This window comes from Pygoscelis adeliae, unplaced genomic scaffold, assembly GCF_000699105.1.
Source record: "Pygoscelis adeliae isolate BGI_AS28 unplaced genomic scaffold, ASM69910v1 Scaffold47, whole genome shotgun sequence".
NCBI classification, from domain to species: Eukaryota; Metazoa; Chordata; class Aves; order Sphenisciformes; family Spheniscidae; genus Pygoscelis; species Pygoscelis adeliae.
Genome location: NW_008825255.1, coordinates 1,850,139 through 1,865,142, shown reverse-complemented (window position 1 = coordinate 1,865,142; position 15,004 = coordinate 1,850,139). Strand labels below are relative to the sequence as shown.

Below are 15,004 nucleotides of genomic sequence, written 5' to 3'. Positions count from 1 at the left end.
TGAAAAAAGGCAGTGCCACCCTGTTGGTGCCATCTGATGAACAAACATTTTAGCAGATGCCATAGTGAGCACCCTAGTGTTCACATTAGATCAGATGCATTAAGACGAGCCAAGAATTAGGATTAATGTCGCAAGTTTTGCAAAGCTTATAAAAGACTCTAAATGCTTATTCATACAACAGTAAGGATTTTCTGAAACAAGCTAACAGCATTTAATCTGTTTTAAACTCCCATGGCTTGGGACAGAGGTAAACTGAGGTCATGCCATTAGGGATTGAAGAAAACTCTTCGTACACATTAATTGTAGCAAACATTATCAACATTACTTGAGAGTACTCTGTTTTCTTTCTTACCATCACAAGTTCAGTGCAGCACATTTCTAAGGTACATTTTTCAGACTACGGCAACTATGCTAATCAAAAACCATGAATTGGCTCACTGGAATACAGGGAGTGCCACACTGCATCAGACCAATAATCTTTGCTTTTAACAAGTGTTAACAAAGCACAGAAAGCTGTAACTCTTGTAATAGAAAATTATGTCATAACAAACATTAGGGGTGGGATGGGAAGACAGTGGCAGTACAAGTCGCAAAAGAGGGCCGAGTTACCTTGGGTAGCTTAAAATGTACTCGTCATCAATACTCTTCCCACAAAACCATTTTCATCATGCTGAGTTTATACTCTTTACTCACAACTGTATGAGGTGAATATCCTTGTGCTTAAATTTACTAGGAATTGCTGCCCTGGATAGTAAAGCATCAGGGAAGATGGGAGTCCGAGCAGTAGTCTACTACATGAGTACTACGATCATTGCTGTACTGATTGGTATAATCATTGTGGTCATCATCCACCCTGGGAAAGGTACTAAAGAAAACATGCACAGAGAAGGCAAAATTGTGCAAGTGACAGCAGCAGATGCCTTTCTTGATTTAATCAGGTATGGCTACGATATTGCACATTTTCTGTACCAATAGCAACAACAGTAATACCTAGATGCACACGAGAACAAAAGTAGAGAATTTTAGACAGTGACTACATAAACTAGCCAAATTTCTTTCAACTATGTGATACCAGTATCTCTAACCCCTACAACGCTACAAAAGAATACATGGATTTATTTTCAAATCAAGCTGTTGCAAGGGAAGAAACTGCTTTTAATATTCAAAGAAAGATTCTTTCTTTCACGCACAAAAGAAAGACTTCTGTTCTGCTATGTGCATGGGTCTTTTTCCCTCCTTCCATAGCACAATCCTTATTACCAAATTCCTCTGCTTTCTTTTACTTCCAACTTTCAACAGTTTTCTCACTTCACTTGAATCCCTGATTTAGCTATTCATCTTAATTTTGCATTGTAGCTGCCAATCTGGGTGCATCTACGCAACTTGTTAAATTGTATCGATGGGAAATAAATACCAAGAACAGGCAAGTAAAATGCTTGAAATAGAGGGGCACAGATATAAAATCTTGTTTTCTCCTTATTCAGAGACTCTGCAATGCCTCTTTTATAGAGCTAATATGTCACAGATGTATTCCAGGGAGTAGGGAAGCTGAGGTTTTGAACTCGGGAGCTTTTCCACAGGTAAAGCCACCAAAATTTTGTGTTCCACTAACCCATTTGGAGAAGCCAGAGACATGGAGAAAGGCCTCCAAGAGTCATGCTGCCAGGAAGGGGGACTTCAGAAAGACCCATGAAGAGGTTTGCACTCAGATTCCTCAAGACTTATTCAGTTAGGCTGCTTCTAATTCCCTCAGAAATGTCACCATTCTGGAAAGCAAAGAAACAAACCCCCATATGTAACAAGTATACACACACATATATATGTGTATATGTTATTACTAAAGAATACTCAGACTTCAGAAATACTTATTTCGTAATCACAACAAGACTCTAAATTGAGTGATAAATGTCATGATGTACTAGGCTATGTGACTGCAAAAATTGTTTGAGAAGTAGAAATGCATTAAATATTAATAACATCTTTATTAATCTGGATTCAGAAAATATTAGTAAATACAAAATTAAAAGTCAGCACTGACCCACAGAGCTTTGTTCATTTGGTAATTTAGCTAATATGCTACTCCATAACCAGACCAATATTGGATACAGAGATTGCAATTGCCAGGATCTATCCAACCCCACTACATTTCATCCTGATAAAGCTAACCAGGCCAATGCTATATGCAAAGCTCTACTCACTGTATACATAATTACATATTTGTCTTAGGATTCCTTTGAAAATTAGCTGGTCAATTCTTTTATTAACTGTGCCCCTACTTAAGATATTACTAGATTCTTACTACTTCTCATGTTATTTTCTTTCTTTTTCACAGAAATATGTTCCCTCCAAATCTGGTGGAAGCTTGCTTTAAACAGGTAAAAATGCGTTGTTATTTCCAACTAAAACATTACAAAGTAAGAAATTGAAATGTAATAGCATTTTCTTTAGGAATATCACTTACTTGTACTTACAGCAGAAACAAATCTTAGGTATGCTGCCAGCTGTCAAAAAAACCCAAACCAAACCAACCAAATCTGTGCTTTGTTTTCAATAATATTGTCTCAGTATTTGCTATGAGAAGTGAAGAAAACACACCTGGCACAGCAAATCAAAAAATAAGTTTTCCAAAATGTCAAATTCTTAAGTCTACAGCAAGCTTCATTGAAGCCAATACAGAATTTACTTTTCAAAAACAGTGTTATGTTAAATTGGGAGATACTGACATATGCACCATCTGTAAAAAGACTGGAAGATATTCAAGAATGCCATGTGAGAAATGTGCATAGCTTCAAAACAGAGGAAACAATTTTGCAGACATCAGTAACAAAATCAAACTAGGGGACTTCCTGCCACCTATGGTAGGAGTGCATAGGAATGCTCTTTCTATGTTGCTTCCCAAATTCCTCTATCATTAGCCTGGTCTTAACCTTAACTGTTCTACAGAGAAAATTATAGTAACTTGTTACATTCCTTTTTTAAAAGGAGGACATTATAGATTCAGTGTATTATGTGTATTTCCATAATCTAATTGCTACATATTGACCCCACAGACAATCATGAACTGGTATTATTTAGCAGTTATTACTGCAGCAATAAAAAAAAGCTGCAATGTGGAGGTCAAGAAACAAGAGGATAAAGTAGAAACTTTCCAAAGTCCAGCTGAGTTACATCTTGCACAAGAACTGAAAAGAAACAGTAACATTTTCTTTAGTTATATAAACAGAGACCAATAAAAACCAGTGACTTTCTAGATTAAAGATTTAGTCAAGATTAAAGATAAACTAGACCCAGGTCCAAAACCAACAAATGCTATGCCTGTTTTCAGTAAGGATGATGATGAACTCAGGACAGTGATGCAGAAAAGCAGTATGGAAATACAAAAGTCTGTATCTAAACTAGAAACAAAATTCAAAGAAATTAATGTAATAAAGTCAGGGAATGACATCATCTTTATCTCAAAATAATGAAAGAATTAGGGCATAAAGTTACAGATCTAGCAGCAAGTATGTTTAATAAATCTCTCAAGCTGGGAAGTTATTATCTGTAACTGGTGAAAGCAATCATAGTGCCTTTCAAATTGCAATTTCAAAAAGATTTGGGAATTGATTTAAGCAGTTAATAACCCATTAGCTTGATCTTGGTTGTACTGAAGGATGTAAGTACCTTGAAGGAAAGAGTAAAGAATTTGTAATAAATGAAAATGAAAAATACATGAGAAAAAAGATAAAGAATAACACAGGTTTCTGAAACATAGATTGTACCAGAATAACCTCCCATCTTTCTTCCACAAGATTACTCATTTTCTTCTTTTTTTTTTTTTTTTTGCCACAGAAGTGCAATGGATCTAATCTCTTTGGACTTCTGTAACACAGAGGTTTTAATATGAGGGAAGTGAAATAGTTGAGCAGAGGATAAGATTATTGTAAGAATTGTAAAATTTGTGGAGATAGCAATGGAAGTTGCTGAAGGACTGGGCGTACCTCAGTTTATATTTTTATGAATGACATTGCCGTAAGACATGCACAATGAAATGTACAGATGACAGGAAAGTCCAAGCGCTTTGTATTGAGATATCTAACAAATGCCAAAGAAGGTGGTATGTCCCTGGCACACTGTAATACTATAAAGTCACAACAACAAAGTGAATTGACTCTTGCAGACATTGGCACGTTTGGTTATCTCCTTGTAACTCTTCATCACATGTGAAATAAACATTTAGAAATTAACAGTAATTTCTGCTTTGAGATGGGAGGTCATCATCAGAAAGAAAAAAAAATTGAAACCCCTCTAATTCAGCTCTAGGATATATTAGGTGACATAACTCCAAGAGAGGAAATCAAACCAGTGAAATGTGACTGTCTAGAATACTGAGTATATTCGGGTCATTACATTCATAGGAAGATTAATGCAAAACGAGCACAATCGAGAGAGGAGTTGCTGGGATTATCAAAAGAACACAGCGTATAAAGCAAAAAGAAGCTTGATTTTAAAACTATTCAGGTACAAAAACCAAAGTGGGAACAGAGCTGTATAAGATAAAGGAAAATGTTTATACAAGAAGAAATGGAAATCACTATGACTGAATTTAAAGTGGGAATTAGTAAGATTTTTAACCTTCATTACCTAAAAAGTGAGGTCCTGGAAAAATCTTCAATTAGGAGTCGTGGGAACAAACTACCTCATCAGTTTTAAGATACAGCTTGAAAAATTCTTTTGATAAAGCATCCCACAGCAACAGGAAACTTGACTCAGTGACTAGCAGTCCTAAATCTATGTTCTTAATTAAAGATGTCCTGTAGATTCTGCTTACATTAAGTATATTGTATTTCTCATGTGCTTTACAGCTTAAAGGATATCCAAAAAATGGTTCAAAAAACAGGAAATGTTTAATGAAAGTTTTTTCTGATTTTCAGCAGCAGCTATGCTTACTGAAGCACCAGGATTTTAAATCTGTCATACTGATGCTATTACCTTTTGAATCAAGTACCAAAACCTAGATTTTTAGGTATAAGTTATTTTGTTGTAGCAGGTTTGTTAAACTAAAAACATTTTACAAGAGAAATAAGTATGTGTAAGATTCATAGGTATCCAGATGACTTTGTACATCTGACTCCATAACTTTCTTTTCAAAAGTTTACATCAGGTTTTTCATGTTTCTTAGAAGATTTATGAAGAAGGATGATCCATCTGGCATGAGTCTGGTTCTGTAACACCAAGTTTGCTGGCCCAAACACAAACCACACTACTACTCATAATTGTCCGCACTCAAAGGCGTAATACTGATCCACAGCTTTGCACACCTGGAAACCATCACTGGCATACGCACTCCACATTCAGATCACATCTTTTGATATATTAGGTGTTCACATTCTGTCTTATAGCATCCTTAGGCAGGTTTCTTTCCTGACAGAGATCTGCATTGGAACCCACTGGAAGATTTTTCTTTCTTTCTCACCATGGCCAGCAGACAGGTCCTCTAATGACTGTGTTAGTACTCACAGCAAGTTTTGAACTTGTTACTTTCCCCATCAATAGCAAGCACATCCCAAATCAGCTCCACTAACACAGAAGACCAACTATCATTTCCAAAGTTTTTAACCTCAAAAGATCAACTGTTACTCAAATTTTGTAACAGCAAGACGTGGAAAATTGTACTTTCCTTTGCATAATTAATTTTAGTGAAGTAAAGTTAGTTTTCTGGATGTGGAATTGCTCTCCTGCAAAATGAAATGGAGCTGTGTGGAGAGGGTAACCAAGGTGGACATGGCTTCTAGACGGAGTTGGAAAAGCTTTTATAGCATTGCTGCTGGGAGAAGAAGAGTCATGAAGGAAGACTCGACCTTAGGACTTATTTAGGAAGGATTTTCCTAAATTTTCTACTGTTCCTCATTCAGTCTTCTGGTCCTTTGGATTCCCTTTCCTGTTCTTCTTTCCCAGCAAGTCTGTGAGGCAAGAAAGCTGCTCCTCTTGCTTCTTCTTCTCCTCCTCCTCCTTCTTTGCACTTTTTCTTCCCCAATAGGGGGAAGAAATAGGAAGAGTGGTGGAAGAAAATGCACCTTCCTCTCCAAAAAGGACCTCCCATTGTGGAACCCAGAAGCCAGGAAGAGTCCCTGTAGGAGAGAATGCGAGCCCATGGAAAAGCTAAAGAAATCCTTTCATTCAAACCTTTCAGCTGAGAATCAGCAGAACCATTTCAGATTTAGCTGGTGGCATTCAGCCCCATGCCCCAGGAAAGACTACGGGGACAAAGAGCCACCGTTGTCTAGCAGGTCAAGTTAAGAAGAATAATCTGGAAAATGCTGGGCTTTAGCTTCGTTCTGTTCTTCACTAGTTACTCCCTCTCTCCCTGTGGAAGATCAAAGTACTGTTGGCACTCTGTCTCTATCAGGAGCTCCTCCAATTAAATCTGTGGCAGATAGGGATCACTGGAAACAGCAGATTGTTAATCCAAACAGCCTACTTTCTGATGCTAGATATTTCTATATGATATATGTTGTTACCTTCACTATTCACTGATCATTTGGAGGCTATTGTGATTTTTATCAGTAACAGGAGAATCTGAAAAGACTGACTGCAGATAAATATTCCACGCTTACCTAAAACTAGATTACTAGTTTTCAAAATTTTCTCTATACCACTATATTCACGCCCAGTTTAGGGATATCTAAAGAAATCTTTGGAATTCTCTTTCAGCTCTGGCCATTATCTCTTCATTACTCTTTGCCAAATTCAAAAATGCTATCTAGCCTGGGGCTAAGCAGTCATAAGCAGTCTGCTTGTTAAGCAGATACTGCTTTTTAACTGCTTGTTCTTTGTGCTGTGCTCTGGGGATATATCAAAAGACAAAAGAAACACAACTGAACTTGGGACAGCAAGAGAAACAGAATCAGTCTAACAATTTGGGGAGGGTCATTCTGTTGTGAATAGGTGGAATTTGATGCCAGCTGAAGCTTAAAGAACTGGAAAGGTGCATCTGATAACAGTGTTTCTTCTGAGCTATTTTTAATTAAATATTCTTTCCTGAACACATCCTTACCAAGGGGATTGGAAGTGTTACTCACACATCCAGACATGAATACTAACTAATATATGCTGTCTATTCCTTGTGGTAATTTTGGCTAGTTAAGATATATTCTAACCTGTGTCATCAGCTCTTCTGCAAACAATTTAGAATGCTTTCACATATGTCCATATGGAAAGGAAAGAAAAAATTAGGAAGATGGGATATCACTGCCTTATTTTAATTTCTTTTCATTTTTTCAGGCTTGCAGTTAAGCAAACTTGTTGCTTTTAAAATCATCATTCACTAAAAACTACATCATCATACAGACTTAGCACAGACAGTGCTAATTGTACTATCTCAGAGTACTGACAGTAAATTATGTGTTTTCAGAGCAGTTACCCATGCAACTACCTTGTCTGCAAATTAACCACTGGAATGTGCTACTGCCATGTTATAATGTTGCTTCTTAAAAAGTCATGCAATATATTCAAGTCAAATGACTGTGGGTGTCTTGTACCACTTATGAAAACAAAATAAAAGTGTAAACAACTAATTCATTATATTATGCAATAAAGTAATTATATTGTCTATTTCATCATGAGATAACTTAATTAAAATTCATTTTGAAGTTGTTCATTAGCACTGTATCTTGTAAAGAAGTCCAGAAATGCCATTATTTTTATATTTTACTTGCAGATAAGGTTGTTCATAGAAAGCTGTTAGTATTAATATGTTCCAAATAATATTTACCTTGCTCCTAATATGTTCTCTATACATGAACTTCAGGAAAAATGATGAGTATTTTGCATCTAAAATCTTATCAGGCAAAAATACCTCTGCCTGGAGACAAAATGCACCAAACATCCTCAGAAACTACAGGACTTCAGTGATGTTGTGTAGGCCATCACAGATTATCAGTGTAGGTGTGTGGGCTTCTAGTAAAACATAACCAGCTCTTCTGAGACCCTTAAGCCTACAATGTTATATGAGCAGTTTTTCTTTGTCTAATTTGTTCCATTACTGAATGTTGCAGAAGAAGAAGGATCTGCAGAATCATAGTGTGATATTAAAATGTCAGTTTGAGCTATATGAACAGCTGATAACTCTGATTCCCACCAAGATAGAGATCTGCGTGAAAGTAGGAATCTTGTAAAAGCTCACAAAATGATCTGTTATCACCAGTTTCTCTGCCGAGCAGTAATAGTCAACTCTGCTATTACCTCATCTATTTCAAAACCTTTGATATTTTCTATCATCTTGAAGGTGGTCTTTCATCCTGTCACTTCCTATAAACAGTCGGCTTTTTCACTGTTCCACACACAGAAAATTTGTTTCGTGGTGGTCAAGAAATCTTGTATTTTGCCTTTAGTGTCATCTGAAAAAGCACTAACAAGAATAAAGCTCAACCTACACTTCTTCCGTAGTAGCTATCTCCTCTGCATTTCCTGTATTTGGTTTTCCTTAATTTCTTTTACTTCAAAGGAACCTTCTCATGACTTCTGATAGACAACTTTGGGCATAAGAAGACAGATACATCCACAGAGTTATCCTTAACCTCATTTAGCAATAATGAAAGAATGGACAGCTCAAGTGACTGTCCCAGAGCAAATAAAGTTGCTCTGATTCCTGTTGCTCAGATTCCCATTTTGAATCTCACTCTAAATAAACTGTTTCTCCACTGCTCTGGAAGGCGTTCTAGAAAGACTATTCTCCCTAGTAACATTTCTGAATACTTAAGGCTGACCAACAGGGTGAGTCAACAGATAAGATCTACATCTCTGTGTACCAGTTTAGTAGCTGAAATGGAAACAGACTTTGCTAAGTGAGGTCCTAAAATCCATATTACACCCCTAAAGAGACCTAAATAATAAAGAATTGAAGGCATCTTCCCGTTGGGACAGAATTCCAGAATCAGCACAAAAAAGAAGGAATATGCTTATGACAACCTAAAATGATTTCTAACTGGGGTTTTTAAAGGTAAGAAACTTTATGTGATTTCTACCCTCTAGCTGCCCAACTTCTTCTCAGTCCCCTGTTGTAATTTTTGAGCCCAATAGCCAATTCCAACCTGATTCAACATGAGGGGGCCAATTCTCAGGCAAATCAAGACTGTGCTGCCACTGAAAGAAAGGTGGTTTATGACTTACCTCGTGGCCTGTTTGAACAGGCAGCAGCCAACCAGCCAGGCAGCACACGTCTAACAGTCTAACAGCCGTATCACGTGTTGCTTTTGACCTAGTCAAATAGGTAGGAATGAGAGAGAAGGACCTGAGGGTAATGGAGGAGAGTCGGGACAAAGTCAGTTATGATGTGTCTAGGGAAAGTAGGAAATGAATAGGAAATTTGTTAGGAAATTAGGCTTTAGTTCTGGTCCTCATTAAGCAGCTTGCTTTTTTATGTTTGTCTAATCTGTACGCCCACAAGTCCAGCATAATTACACCATTCAGATATTTGTATTAAGGAATTTTTACCTGAGTTTTTTTCTCCTGAAAAACAGTAATAGAAATATACATATAACACAACTATCACACCTGTACACACACACACACACACACACAAAAAAAATTAGAAGTGTTTGATGTGTTAGGCAGTATTTTAACATTTCTGTCAGGACTGAATTAAAAACCCTTTAGTGAGAACTTCTAGAAAATTTCCATTTCCACTCTAATACCTCTCTGTCACTTAAAGAGGCAATCCCATCGCTCCTTCCCCAGCTGTGTAGTTCCAGTCTCAGTGTTTTGTGCTCTCTGGCGTTCATCAGTCAGTGACCTGATTCACCTCCGTAGCCTTTACCCAAAAATGGCCACTTTTTTTGCTTGGTAAGTTTTCTGCCAATTTAAAAAGTAGAACTGGCTCACTGAGAGATCAATCTAGAACCGACACAGAGGAGAAATTATCACAGGTTGGATGTGAGTGGATGAGGGAGTGGAACTGGGCTTTCCCGTGTCAGCCAACAGTTGGAACAGCTCAGCTGTCTCCTCTAACCACAGCCCAAATCCTAAAATGTTTTAGCAAATTTCATTTAAAACTCAAGAATATCTGACCTCCATGGAGATTTGTTCTGCTACATCTTATTCAGAAACTTGCCATAAATCTCCTGTAAGCAAGTTTTATTTGAAATTCTGAAAGACTTAAAGCCTTCAGGGGGATACAGCAAATATGTGGAAGGAGTGCATAAAACTATTCAGGTGTGGAAAGTAACAGAAAATTAGGTCAGTGTTGATAGATACTGATATTCACGTTTCCCACTTAGTCATAAGTACTCCATTTCACCCAAATACTTTTGGAGTGCACAACAGTCTCCAGATATTACTAATAATACTACAGCTCCTGGACTTAACATTTGTCTTTTGTTGGCAGGCTCAAAGGAATAAAAATCCAAAGTTGCTGAGTAACCTTGACACTAGCATTCCATTGCTTTAATAGGGTATTTAGCATCCTGGGATATATTAGAAACATTTTACTAGTGATATTTAGGATTCTTTGTGTTCAACAGAATTTAATCAGGACAGGGCTGCAGGGCATTTTGAGCCCAGACAGAAATATTCAGGATGCACATTTCTCTTTGGAAAAGCATTAGATGGTGAAAGACTGGTTTTCAAAGTAGACGTTTAGGAGCATATTGAGATTTTGAAATTGATTTGCCCATTTAGTAATGGAACCATTTAAGGTAGAATCCTTTCTCAATTAAGAAAAGTGGTAATTTGTTACTGCCAAGCCTAGAAAACTAATGGCTTTGCTACAGCAAAGGAAAAAAGAGGTATGTTATATTTAAGTTACTTTCAGTCTAATTTTTTCTAATTCAAAAAGATGAAAAAGTAAGGAAACTCCAGAGCACATGAAAATATTTTCACTAGCCAAAAAAGTCTTATTTATTTAACAGTTGGATATATGTTGTTGGGAAAAATAGCAATTTATAAAAATGCAAACTAAGAATCAATAGTTTTGTCACAAAACTCATGAGCGCGACAAATCTGTGTCTTTGATTTTGACATATTTATGAGAAAATGAGTTCTGGAAGCTAAAGGTGAAGATTTAGCTCTTGAAGTTAATATGGATTTTTGTTGCTTTCAGGAAAGCCAGGTTTTCACCACAGTACATTTTACCAACAAATATTACACAAAGAATTCAAATGTCCTACAATAGCAATTAGTAATTTAATGTGTGATTTTTACCTTTGTTTGCTATTTTTGTTTTAACAGTTCAAAACTAACTATGAAAAGAGAATGTTTAAAGTAGATATTCCATCCAATGACACATCCACAGTGGCTTCCATAATAAGTAATGTGTCAGAAGCAATGGAAACCCTCACTCAGATGAAAGAGGAAATAGTTCCTGTTCCAGGTTCTGTAAATGGAGTGAATGCCCTTGGCTTGGTGGTTTTCTCAATAAGCTTTGGCCTGGTGATTGGAAGCATGAAGGAGCAAGGTCAGGCATTAAAAGACTTCTTTGACAGCCTTAATGAGGCTATCATGAGATTGGTAGCTCTAATCATGTGGTAAGTGCCTCTTTGATAAATTCCATTTTAAGTTACTAACAATATTTTTTCATCACAGTCAGGCACTGGACAGCAAGAGTCTGTTTGGCAGGAAGTCAGACAATAAGATCTTAACCACCTTGTAGCTTTTTTCATAAACGAACCCAAGAACTGTAATTCTGTATGTCAATAATTTGCCCAAACATACCTACTCTTTCAGTGTGTTTAGCTTTTGACATGAGAAAAATCAGGATCTATGGCAGAACTTGCTAAGCTTATGCAGAGCCGTTCTACATCTTCATAAAGATAGCGATCACAACAGTATGCTATCAAAGTTTCCTTATATCCTGACTTCACTAAAGAAAACCAACAAACGTCTCCCATAATCTTATTTCTACACAGCAAGACCTTGTTATCATTAGTTTCCAACACAACCTGTTCCTGCAGTGTAGTGTATATGTATGTTCTTGCATTGTAGCTGCACTGCTTACACATACACGTAATTTTCCTACTTTCTTTATTGTGTTCAATAGGTAAATAAAACCAGTAACTTTTCCCTCAAACATTAGGCATGAAGTCTTTTCAACAATGAAGATTCATTATTTGCCAGGTAGAAGGTTAATTATGAGAAAAAATTATGTCTTGTTGCCTTCTTTACTACAGAAAACAAACAAACAAACAAAAAAATCAACTCCAAAAGCCTATCCAAGAGCACACGCACATTATGTTGCAGTACTAGATCCAAAACTAAAAATATTTTTCCAGTTACTAAAATTCTACTCTGCCAGGAAACATCTACACAAAGCAAAAAATCTTTTCTCCTTCTTTACAAGAACGCTTAAGATGATAAAGCAATGGATGAGAATTCTTACTTCTGAGAAATTCCTACATGGATTTGATGGCTTAAAGTGCAATTGAGATATGCTGGATAAATTTTGTTCTGTGTTAACTTAGTCTGAAAGGACAAGTGGACATTTAGAGAAATAAGGCTATACCAAAAGTCCAGCTGCAGCAGAATTATGTTAGAGTTTTATGCTCAGCACTAGCTCTTTCTTCATCTGTAGCTGTGCCTATTGATAGGAAAAAGCAGATCATACCACCTTTGTTGCTGGCCACGATGCATCTAACCTCTGTCATACAGATGGCTTCATGCTAACGTATTTATCCAATGCCCCACTGGATAAAATGGGGCATGGCCAGAAGCAGCTTGGAATCATCAGAAGTTATCAGCCTTCTGTGTGGGTTCCTTCCCCAGCAACATGGGAAACAGCACTGGCGAGATAATAGCACTAGGCACTTGGCATAGTCTACAGCTATGTCAGCTGAGCCTTTGTTCATACAGACAGAATTATAACGGGATTGGCTAAACTAGCTTTTAAATGACACTTGAATTCCAAAGCGAGCTTATATCACTATGTGTCTGAAAGGCATGCTATACATCTTGAAACCCTTACCAGATCCTGAATCCAACGGAACCTATCAGAAACATTCACTGCTGTGGTTTAATCCAGGTTGAACTGTTACAAGTTAAGAGTTAAACTCTTGAACTGCTTCTGAATGATTGCAGTCATCCTAACAGTGAAATCCTACATTCATCCATGCATATAAAAACAAATGGTATGGATGGGGGAGTGAATTTCTACTTTGTTCACTACAATACTGATTTGATTTCTTATTTGCAGGTATGCTCCACTTGGAATCCTCTTCTTGATTGCTGGAAAAATTGTTGAGATGGAAGATATGGGTGTGATCGGTGGTCAGCTTGCCATGTATACTGTTACAGTTATCATCGGTTTGCTAATTCATGCGGTCATTGTCCTACCTCTTCTCTACTTCCTGATCACTCGTAAGAACCCTTGGGTATTTATTGGAGGCTTAATCCAGGCATTAGTCACAGCTTTGGGAACATCTTCCAGGTATAATACAATATTTTAAGGCCATATTGTTTTTATAATATTACTGGTTTGAGAAATAATTTTGCCTGATATAATTGGTTAACTCTGTATTCAAGTATTTGCTTGGGCACTTTATTTCAGTTTCGCTGCTCTCCAATAGAGATAATTATTATCATATTGACTTGAACTCTATTTTCTATAAGAATCCCTGAACAGAGATGTAGTGAGCCTGTTTGGTGATGCAGACTGTATGGCTGGAACCCTTGTGACTCTGATTAGCCCTGGTGTTTGAGATTTTTAAGTAGTTTGTAATGGCTTCCTCTTAAAGGATGCAGCTGGCAAAGGATGTGCATGGCAAAATGGAGCAGCAAACAGGAAAGTTCAGAGGGGATTCTGAGAGACCTTGAGAGCCCTTATTGGCAGCTGACGTTCTGTGCTCAAAATACTGATAGCCAGTAATGGATATACAACCTGCAACAGAAATGTCACTTTTGCTCTTTGTTGATGAAATCTTAGGTACATCACATCAATAAAAAAACTGTTTGCATCTATGATGAAAGGACAGGAAAGTTCAGAGGGGATTCTGAGAGACCTTGAGAGCCCTTATTGGCAGCTGACGTTCTGTGCTCAAAATACTGATAGCCAGTAATGGATATACAACCTGCAACAGAAATGTCACTTTTGCTCTTTGTTGATGAAATCTTAGGTACATCACATCAATAAAAAAACTGTTTGCATCTATGATGAAAGGAAACACTATTGTAATCAAATATACATTTCTATAACATATGACCTTTCATAAAGGGCTTGGCACCTATAATCAAATATACATTTCTATAACATATGACCTTTCATAAAGGGGTGGCTTAGCAACCATGAAATGGTAGAATTCTCAATTCTCGGTGAAGTAAGGAGGGGGGGCAGCAAAACCGCAACCATGGACTTCCGGAGGGCAGACTTTGGCCTGTTCAGGACGCTGGTTGAGAGAGTCCCTTGGGAGATGGTCATGAAGGGCAAAGGGGTCCAGGAAGGCTGGACGATCTTCAAGAAGGAAGTCCTAAAGGTGCAGGAGCAGGCTGTCCCTGTACGCCGCAAGAAGAACGGGCGGGGAAGACGACCAGCCTGGCTGAACGGGGAGCTTTTGCTGGGACTCAGGAAAAAAAGGAGAGTTTATCACTTGTGGAAGAAGGGGCAGGCGACTCAAGAAGAGTACAGGGATCTCGTTAGGTCGTGCAGAGAGGAAATGAGAAAGGCAAAAGCCCAGCTAGAACGCAACCTGGCCGCTGTCGTTAAAGACAACAAAAAAAGTTTTTACAAATACATTAATGACAAGAAGAGAGCCAGGGAGAATCTCCATCCTTTATTGGATGCGGGGGGGAACATTGTCACCGAGGATGAGGAAAAGGCTGAGGTACTTAATGCCTTCTTTGCCTCAGTCTTTAGCAATCAGACTAGTTACCCTCAGGGTACTCGGCGCCCTGAGCTGGAAAACAGGGATGGCGAGCAGGATGAACCCCCCATAATCCAAGAGGAAGCGGTCAACGACCTGCTACGTCATCTGGATACTCACAAGTCTATGGGGCCGGATGGGATCCACCCGAGAGTGCTGAGAGAGCTGGCGGAGGAGCT

General features: G+C 37.8%; 1 protein-coding gene across 4 annotated transcripts in view; it reads left to right on the top strand.

Annotated features, from left to right (window-relative positions):
• Positions 1-15,004, top strand: part of SLC1A3 (solute carrier family 1 (glial high affinity glutamate transporter), member 3) — a 67,737-nt gene that overhangs the window by 45,695 nt on the left and 7,038 nt on the right. For 3 of the 4 annotated variants that reach the window (XM_009329443.1, XM_009329440.1, XM_009329442.1), the window contains 4 exons: positions 734-938; positions 2,333-2,375; positions 11,206-11,501; positions 13,163-13,396. In XM_009329443.1, the coding sequence (XP_009327718.1) occupies positions 734-938; positions 2,333-2,375; positions 11,206-11,501; positions 13,163-13,396 (778 nt within the window). The remainder of the gene's footprint in view (positions 1-733; positions 939-2,332; positions 2,376-11,205; positions 11,502-13,162; positions 13,397-15,004) is intronic. The other variant, XM_009329444.1, reaches the window with a different exon arrangement.